The following is a 10,000-nucleotide window of genomic DNA, read 5'->3' on the forward strand; positions in this document are numbered from 1 at the left end:
CTCATGGTCAACTTGGTGTCCACCAGCACTCCCAGGTCCTTCTCTGCAGAGCTGCTTTCCAGCAGGTCAACCCCCCAACCCCAGTAACCCTGTACTGGTRCATRGGGTTATTCYTCCCYAGGKGCAGGACCCTGCACTTGCCTTTGTTGAACTTCATGAGGTTCCTCTCTGCCCATCTTTCCAGCCTGTCCTCATCTCTCTGAATGGCAGCACAGCCTTCTGGGGTATCCGCCACTCCTCCCAGTTTTGGATCATCAGCAAACTTGCTGAGGGTGCACTCTGTGCCTTCATCCAGGTCATTGATGAAGAAGTTGAACAAGACTGGACCCAGTCGTGACCGCTGGGGGACACTGCTAGCTACAGGCCTCCAACTAGACTCTGCRCYRCTGATCACAACCCTCTGAGCTCTGCCATTCAGCCAGTTCTCAATCCACCTCACTGTCCACTCATCTAACCCACACTTCCTGAGCTTCCCTGTGAGGATGTTATGGGGACAGTGTCAAAAGCCTTGCTGAAGTCAAGGGAGACAACATCCACTGCTCTCCCCTCATCTACCCAGCCAGTCATTCCGTCAGAGAAGGCTATCAGACTGGTTAAGCACGATTTCCCCTTTTAGTGAGGCCATGCTGACTACTCCTGAACACCTTCTTGTCCTCCACATGCTTGGAGATGGCCTCCAGCAGGAGCTGCTCCATCACCTTTCCAGGGATGGAGGTGAGGCTGACTGGCCTGTGGTTTCCCGGGTCCTCCTTCTTGCCCTTTTTGAAGACTGCAGTGACATTGGCTTTCTTCCAGTGCTCAGGCACCTCTCCTGTTCTCCATGACCTTTCAAAGATGGTGGACAGTGGCCTAGTAGTGACATCTGCCAGCTCTGTCAGCACACGTGGGTGCATCGCATCAGGGCCCATGGATTTGTGGGTGTCAAGTTTGCTTAAATGGTCTCTAACCTGATTCTCCTCGATCAAGGGAAAGTGTTCCTTTCTCCAGACTTTTTTTCTTGCCTCCAGGGTCTGGGATTCCTGAGGGCTGGCCTTAACAGTAAAGGCTGCCCACAACCTTTACATCTCCAAACAGCCCTTCCTTGTTTGTTAGTACAAGGTACAGCAACACACCTCTCCTTGTTGGCTCCTCCACCACTTGTGTCAAGAAGTTGTCATCAATGCTCTGCAGGAACCTCCGGGACTGTTTGGGCCTAGCTGTGTTGTCTTTTCAGCAGATATCAGGGTGGTTGAAGTCCCCCATGAGAACCAGGGCCTGTGACCATGATGCTACTTCCAGTTGTCTGTAGAAGGCCTCATTGACTTCCTCTTCCTGATCAGGTGGCCTGTAGTAAACAYCCACAACAGTGTCACCCATGCTAGCCTGCCCTTTAATCCTTACCCAGAAGCTCTCAACTCACTCTTCATCCACCCCTAGGCAGGGCTCAATACATTCCAATTGCTCTCTCACATAATGAGCAACTCCACCACCTTGCTTTCCTGGCCTGTCTTTCCTGAAAAATACATAGCCATCCATGATGGCACTCCAAGTCATGCGAGCTATCCCACCATGTCTCTGTAATTGCAATGAGATCATGGCCCTGCGACCGCACCCACATCTCTAGTTCTTCCTGTTTATTCCCCATGCTGCGTGCATTGTTGTACAGGCATTTCAGAGAGCTGATCGAGCATGCAGGTTTCCCAGGAGGGATACAAGAGGATCCTCCATAGCCACATCCCATGTGCACTTCCCTGGCTGCATTCACCTGCTGGAGGCGTCCTGACTTGAGCTGTCTTTTGCCAACTACCCTGGCACTATAACTCTCCCTTTCCCCCGTCTTTCCTAGTTTAAAGCCCTCCTTACCAGGCTGGCCAGCCTGTTGGCAAAGACACATGTGCCCCGCTTAGTGAGGCGGATCCCATCTCTCACCATCAGTTGTCGATCTTCAAACAGGGTCCCATGGTTGTAGAAACCAAAACCCTGTTGCCAACACCAGTGGTGCAGCCAGCTGTTAACTTGGAAAGTCTGTCTCCTCCTCCTCTCATCCATCCCCCTCACTGGCAGGATTGAGGAGAAAATGACGTGTGCTCCCAGACCCTTGACCACCATCCCCAGAGCTCTGAAATCCTGTTTGATGGTCTCCAGTTTGCCCTTGGTGTCATTAGTGCCCAGATGGAAAAGCAGCAGTGGGTAATAGTCTGAGGAGTGGACAAGCCTTGGCAGTCTTTGTATGACATCTCATATGTGAGCCCCTGGCAGGCAGCAAACCTCTCTAGACAAGAGGTCAGGTCGGCAGATAGGTGCCTCTGTCCCCTGCAGCAGGGAGTCCCCAACAACAATCGCCCTCTCCTTCTTCCGGGTTTTCCCACAAGGCACAGGGTCTGTTGTCCCAGTTACTTCCCTTGCAGCAATGTCCATCTCCTCCTCATCCTGGAGGGCACTAAACTTTTTCATCAATTGCAAGTCCTCAGGAGGAATTGGAGCCTTTCTCCTCCTACGAGCAGTGACCAGCTTCCTGCCTTCTTCTACAATGTTATGATGTACCATTTCACATGGCACAGAGCCCTCCAGCAGCTCCACTGCTGTGGGGGCTTGAGACTCTGGAGCTGCACAGTCTCTGAGAATACCCTGTCTATCTCTTGCTTATCCTCTCGGATGATATGCAGCCTACTGACTTCCTCCCGTAACTCCCTTACCTGATGATGCAACTCGTCAACAGCAGCACACCTCCTGCAGGAGAGCTGGCTGCCACCCAGGCCTCCTGGAGAGGCCCCAAGCACTCTCTGCAGCCTGAGACCTGTAGAGCTGCATCTGCTGTCAGAGAGTCTGTCTGGGTCCCAGCCTCTGACACAGCCGATGCAGTGACTCCAACAGCTACTGGGGAATGTGCTCTGCGGCGTGTCATGACCATACTTGAGGAAGCATACACCACAGGGATTAGAAACAAAGGTACCTTCTTGCACCCTTCTGCACAAACTGCTGCGCAAACTGCTGCATCTGTTAGCTGCACTCTGGGCCCGGCTTTTATACAGGCTTTTCCCTAGCACTGACTCACAGGGTGCTTGACCTGCCCTAATCAAGGGCCACCTGGATCAAAGGCCCTAACTCCCTCTGGTCAGGGGCAACCAAGAGAGCTCCTTAGCAGCAGCCACTCCTAGCTAGAGCTTTTCCCAGGAGAAGTTAAGGCCTCCTGCAGTTGTCCTTGCCTAGCTTCCCCTTTCCTGCTCGCAGCAATCACCTTCTAGTTCCTCGGGGGTCCTCAGAAAGCCCACAACTTCCAACAGGGTCCTCAAGTTCTAGTCAGAGACCAAACACTGCTGCACAAACTGCTGCGTCTGTTCGCTGCCTCTGTTAGCTGCGCTCTGCATTCCCATGCACTTACAAGATAAAATGGGGAGACAAGAGCTGCCACACCACTTTCCTGAGATCTTTTTGTGTATTTTTTTTTCTTTTGGTATATCATCATCATTATCATGGTCTCTTTGTGAAATCAGTGTAGTTGTCACACATCCTGGATATTAAACCCTAGAAGTTTTACTGTTCTGCTATCTATAGGTGGACTAATAGAAGATCAATGACTTTCGCCCAGGATCTGTTTCTTTGTCAGCCAAAAGCACCTTTGAATGGCCTCTTCCCTATTGCAGCAAAAGCCGTGCATAAGTATGCCACCTGAGAAGACCAGCCAGTGGGCCTACAGCAGGGCAATAGTCTTCTGCACCAGTTCTCAGCCTGAGTCACCCATTGTTCCTCCAGGAGCTGCTTGTTTCTCTTCTGTCAGGGCACAGGAGCCCCTGGGAGGGTTGAGAGCTGCAGTTGCTCTTGCCTCTGCACGATGCTGAATTTACAGCACGAGAAGTTAAACCAAAACACTTTAGTCAAGTCTCACAGCAAGGCCTGCAAACCCTGGCAAGGGAGTTTGGTTCTGGTGCTGGTCTCACTGCCAGCCTTTCTATGGCAGCTGGCAGTTTTGTCCCAGGGCTGCCCCACACCACCCAACACTGTGGGCCCAACTCATACCCTCTGCAGGAAGCTTCTCCCAAGGCCATTGCCCAGCCCTGCTTCCCTCCTCCTGGGGTGTCTCTCCCATGACTCACCCCCACCCCAGGGACAATTGAGGCCATTTCTCCCTTGGGAACAGCCTCCACAGAGGGACCTCCAGGGCTGAGCCATCTCTGCCAGATCTCAGGCTCCCGGAGTGGCACCTCCATTGCACCCATGTATCTCCAGCCTGGATGGACCTTGGACATACATCGTTGTCTTGTCTCCAACCCTGTCTCTACACAATCTTTTATAGCTCCTGACTGGTGGGGCAGAAAATCCTACCATTCCCTGATGGGATTCTGGACTTGACACTTCTTCCACTGGTTATCCACTTGGAACCCCACCTCCTTCTCAGCAAAACTGCATTCTAGAAATTTGGCCCTAGCCAGTCCTGCATCAGGGGATGATTCCAAATTCCTGAGGCAGGAATTTGCAGGTGCCTTGGTTGAAATAAATGAGGTGTCCACCAGCCCATTTCTGCAACCTGTCAAGTTCCCTCTGAATAGCGGTGTCATTAAGGCTAATTAGTGCACTCAGGGCCCTAACAGAAGCCTCCCCTCCCAGCAAGGTGTGCTGTCAACCTTACATAAATCTGGATTCAGGTGCTTGCTGTAGAGGGATTGAATTGCTGTGGGTAGTTATAGGGCTATTTCATGGCACACAGATTTCAAACAGGGATAGGGAAGTGGGAAAGGCACATAGCATCAGAGACTTGTGGCAGTGTGGGCAGGTTCCAGCTGCCTACAAGGTGCCCCAGAGGCCGGGCAGCCTTGGGGAGGAAAGGTCTGAGGCATTCCTGGGGAACCCCACAAGGGCCACATGGGCTCTGGGGAAAGGGTCCAAACTGGCTCCAGGGAGTCCCACAGGGCTGGGCAGGCTTTGGGGGAAGGGTCTGAGCCAGCCCCAGAGAGCCCCACAGGGCCTAGCAGGCTCAGTGAGGAAGGTTCCAAACTGGCTCTAGGGAGCCCCAAATGGATGGGCAGCACTGGTTGTGGGTGGGCAGGGGTCGCTCAGGTGCTTCAGGCTGAGCAGGGTGTCATCACAGTGGGGACATCAGAGCCATTGGCAAGGTTGGCCACAAAGGAGGAATCACAGGGGCAAGGCCCTGCACAGATGCAGGCCAGGCCCCATGGTGCTCTGTCCAGGGCTTGAGATGGCCCAAGGGAACTGTCAGGGAGCAGCGAGGGCCAGTTACTCCCTAAGGAATTGGGAGCTGGAAACCATGGTTCGTAACATGACTGGCAGCGCAGGGACCTCTCCAGCCAGGGCCCAGTCCACCAGTACCCAAGAAAGTTTTGCCGGGCAGGCCCAGGGGTGGTAGCCAGGTTCAACCAAGAGTCCAAGTCATCAGGCAAGTCCATGGTGACCAGGCAGAGCTGAGGCCTAGCCAGCAAGTCAAGGAAGGATCAGGCCCAGTGACGGTAAACAGGGTCAGACCCAGTCCAGTGATTGCCAGACAAGTCCATAACGACAAGGTAGGTCTGAAGTCAAGCTGGAAAGACAGGCCACAGCCAGGGGCCACATCAGCAAAGTGCACGGCCAGGCAGAGGTGTGGCTGTGATGGAGCTGCACACACATACTCCTMCAACAGCATTCAGACGGGGCCTGAAGATCCAGGCCTGAGCCTTCAGTGGAGCTCCTGGGCACATAGGCACAAACTTGCTTCAAGAAATAGCTTCCTGCCTGGTCATCTAATTAGTGGCACATATGAAGGAATGAACAAGATTCCCACTGTCCCTACCTACTATGCAGACAAGCTAGAGCCTAAGTTTGAGGAAGAAGGCATCAGTTCTGGCACTGTAACAAAATCCAAATTTGACTTTGCTGACGCTTTGATTCTGCTGAGTGATTCTTGGAAAGGTATGTAGAAAAGCATTGCATTAGGAGAAATCCTCTGTGAGTTCATGGGATTTTTGCCCTGAGTGCACTAATAAGCCCAAATGGCCCTGAGCAGCCTCACCTGGGCCCTGGATGGGCCCTGCCATGTGAGCTGAGTTATGCCCCTGGGCTACTGGCTCCCCACCCCTCTGGCAGTGGCTGGCCTTTGCTGCTGCCTCACAGCTTGAGACTCGAGAGGGCAAGTGCCACGGGGTGTTTTATTAAACCTACTGAAGAGTCTTGTGTGACCAACGGTTGTAAGCCATGGGTGCTGTTTAGTACAGATGTGAATAAGCCTGAACCAGGCAACTCTGTGAAATATCTGGCTCTTTGTGTCAACCCCTCAACTGGATTGCCCTGACCAGAGCTGCAAGAGAAACCTGAGCCTCAGCTACTGAGTGTCGGAAGGGTGCTGCTAAGACCAATGCAAGAAGTTACTATCTTGAATGGTTATGCATTCCCAAGACAAATATCTCTCTCCAACCATGCTGATAAAAAATCACCTATAATTTTATCTCACTATGTGGATATAAAATGCACGTCTCCAGAATGACAGGAGAAGGCCCTCATTTACCAATCTGTGCCACTGCACTTTTTTTTTTTTAAATATGTTGTCCATCCTTCCACCCCATGTGCCTCCCCACCACCCATTCATTGTCACCTGCTTGCTTGCTCATGTTCCCTTCTCTCCTTGGTCCCAGTCCTGGTCATTCCTAAACTTTGTGGCCAACATGTTGCTGCGGGCAGAGGAAGAATCCCTGACCACAGGCTGACTGGCACCCCCACTGCATCTCCCCCGAACACTGCACAGGTGCACAGTGCCCACAGTGAGCCTGTCCTACCAGTACTCACCAGCTTTTTCCGGGCACTCAGGGAAGCAGATTCTGCGCACGTTGCCTGCTTCTACTGACATCTGCCCACCACCCCGGATACCCCACAGACCAAGCTCGCTGGGAGGCCTGCTTATTGCCAAGGTCAGGGGTGGGGGGAAGAAGGTGGTGCCACTTAATGAAAGGCAAAATAAAACCCAGCAACTGGGACTCCACACCTTCCCCCACCTCCTTGCCCTGCCATATGGGGAAGTGCACACCAGCCCATCAAATGGGAGCTCCAAGGTCAGAGGCCCCAGGGCAGAGCACAGAATAGCATGGAGAGGGTGTCAGCCCCACTTCCGCCTGCCCACCAGGACTGTTCCCCCAGATTTTGATGTTTTCATACTTTTTCTGCTGCTCTGTCACCTGAAGATGACAACACACTCTGATAGTGAACAGTGATGTCCACTGCTTTCACCCAAGACACCTTTAACCGCAACCCAATTAGGCTTGAAGAGCTTGTTGGTATTGTCCCTGAAGTTGGGCTCTAGAAACACCTCCCACCCCAGTCTTTTCCCTTCTTCAGCCAGCATATTGCACAAGATGGTATGCCTTTGGATCTGGGTGTCCTGGACTGCAGGGCAGTATCCAGTGATATAGGAACAGGTTTCCCACTCTGCAGGACAGTGTCTGCATGCCTTTGGTGCCCCTTCCCCCAGCCCCTGTTCATTTTCAAAGTTCTTAATTATGCAGCCTTGAGATCTCAGATTGGACCAATTTTCAAATTCTCCTTCTCCACTTGCTAGGAATAGGATAGATGACTCTGGGAGATGGAATTTCCCACTCAGATGCTAACTCCACACCTTCCAGAGTGCCTGGAATGCTTGCAGGRATTTGCTCCCCAGTTGATGGAGTTTTGTCTGCTCTCCCTCCAGTGGAGATCCATGCCCTCTCATACTCTGTCTGGATCCCCTCCTCAAGGACAGTAGTCTGTGTGATGTTATCACTGGAGTGAGCTATTCAATGTGGCTGACGAGCCTGAATGTTTGGAATTTAGCTTGCCAGCCACGCAATTCCGAGGCCACCATCATTACCGCTGGCATATAGGATGGCATCACAGATAATGGAAGGTCAGTGAAGCCAGCTCTTCACCACTGCTCTTATGGTGAGGTCCAGGGAATGGAGGTATGAGGCATTAACTCCAGCATGATCTGCTGCACACAGCAGTTGCGGGACTGCATACATTTTCAAGATTTCTGCCTTCTGAAGTGGCTTTAGCAGGGCTTCCCCGATGTTTCTCACCCATGTGCATAGCTTTTCCTGTAGCTCCAGTCTGGAGAGACCTATCCATGGGTCTACTCTCAGGCCCACACAGTTCTCAGAGCTACCGGGCTTGATCACATCTAGTCGAGCCATCTAGTCGAGCATCTTCAGTTTTCCACAGGTCACAGTTCTTAATTGTATGAGAGTCTTTTGTGGGCCTTATAAAGAACCCGTGGCATTTACCAGCCTGCACTTTCAGCCCGGTAAGATGGCAGAACTCTTCCACCACTTGGATATTCCTGTGCATACTGTCCTACAAGTCATTAGCAGGACCAGACCATCTGCAAAGACCAGTGATGACACTGAGCTCCCGTACTTGAATACACCTTTAGCCTCTTCCAACTTGCATATTAACAAGTCTATTGAGATATTGAACAGAAGCAGGAACATTGGATCTCCTTGTTTTACCCCAGGGAGGATCTTAACCTTCGCAGAGCCCGCCCCCCCCCCGCAACTTCCAGCCGTGTTGTGCAGTTGTTGCACGTGTTGGTGATGATCTCGATTATATGACAATCAACACCTCTCTGTTTGAGGACCTGGACGATGTGATGGTGACAGACTGAGTCAAAGGCTTTCACCAAGTCCACAGAGACAGCCCCCAGAGATTTATGGTCTCTTTTTGCATGCTTGATTAAAACCTGGAGGAGCTTTAGATTTTCTGTACAGCCGGGGACTTAAATAAACCCTCTTTGACAGCTGTTAATTGGGCATGCCTGTTCAACCATGCTGTCGGGATCTGAGAGAACAATTTTAGGATTATCGAACTGATGGTAACGGGCTGCCAATTGTTCATGTCCTCCTGTTTCTGCGGATCTGCAGATTTCGGTATTAAAATGGTCCTGCATTCTTTGATCCTATCTGGGATCTTCCCAGCCAGAAGCCACAGATTGAACAGTTCAGTGAACTGGCTACCCTGAGGGTCTTTCCTCATAACATCCCTCAGGCACAGGCCATCTGGTCCAGGGGTGGAGTTCTTATTGATTTCCGTGATGTTTTTCATCACCTCTCCTGGGGTGACCATCTTGAATGCAGAATTGTCCATGACTCCAGCAACCACAGAAAGCACTTAAGTGGGAAGAGGGAGGCCCCTTTGCCAGCTTCTTTCTGAACAAACAATACAGCTCATTCATTGGAAGGGGGCATTTCAGTGCTTCCATGTTATCCAAAACAATACCAGCAAGCTTCCTGCCATCTATCTCAAAGAACCACTGGTATCTCAGGTACAGGCTGTACCTCTCTCTCCACTTTCACAGGTACAGTGTCCAGCTTGGTATTTTCGTAGCTGTTTAAATTTGGCTGTGGTGGCCTGCCCTGCCAGCTGTGACAACCACTCCTCCAGTGACACACTGATGGTGTTCTGGATGTCTTGGCCATCCTCCAATGCTCTCTCAAATGCAATACTCTGGCTGGGTGAAAGGGTTCTGGCTCTAATCCAATCAGCCACTCTCCTTCTATATTCTATCCTCCCTTCCTCCACTCTTTCACTCTCAGCCAGCTCCCTTCACACAGATGCTCTGCTCCCTTCAGCAGTGCCGATCCCCTTGTGCCTGCCACAAGCTGCCATCTTCTGTCACTGACTGTTCTGCCGCTTTTGTAGGCAAGTCTTCCACAATGGGTTTGTTTCTACAATGCGCATTCTTAAACTTCTCTTCAAACTCCATCAATAAAACCATCTCCTCTTCCATCCAGCAGCTCTTATGCATACCTCTCAGCCCCTTTTCCTTAGGATGGGATAACTCAATCTGTTCTCTATTCCTAACTTGTGGGTGCATGAGCCTTTTGTGCTGTGAGAGGCTGCTTTTTGATGTAAACTCATGGTCACATTCCCCACACTGTGATGTACTGGGGCCTTCCGAAGCTTCATCCTTGCTGAGTATCCCTGGAGCTCCCTGGCACTTAGGGAAGTGGCAGGCAATACCATGATATTTTTTTAATGGTCCTCCCACACCGGGAGCACTGATAGAGGA

At 51.6% G+C, this 10,000-nt stretch overlaps 1 protein-coding gene across 1 annotated transcript in view; it reads left to right on the plus strand.

The window, feature by feature from the left end:
- LOC112978597 (olfactory receptor 14I1-like) overlaps window positions 1-8,596 on the plus strand; it is a 16,124-nt gene extending 7,528 nt beyond the window's left edge. The window contains exon 2 of the mRNA XM_026092202.1: window positions 8,508-8,596. Within this exon, the coding sequence (XP_025947987.1) occupies window positions 8,508-8,596 (89 nt within the window). The remainder of the gene's footprint in view (window positions 1-8,507) is intronic.
- Window positions 8,597-10,000: the final 1,404 nt, after the last annotated feature.

Source organism: Apteryx rowi, unplaced genomic scaffold (genome assembly GCF_003343035.1).
Source record: "Apteryx rowi isolate R43461 unplaced genomic scaffold, aptRow1 scaffold_947, whole genome shotgun sequence".
In the NCBI taxonomy this organism is placed as follows: domain Eukaryota; kingdom Metazoa; phylum Chordata; class Aves; order Apterygiformes; family Apterygidae; genus Apteryx; species Apteryx rowi.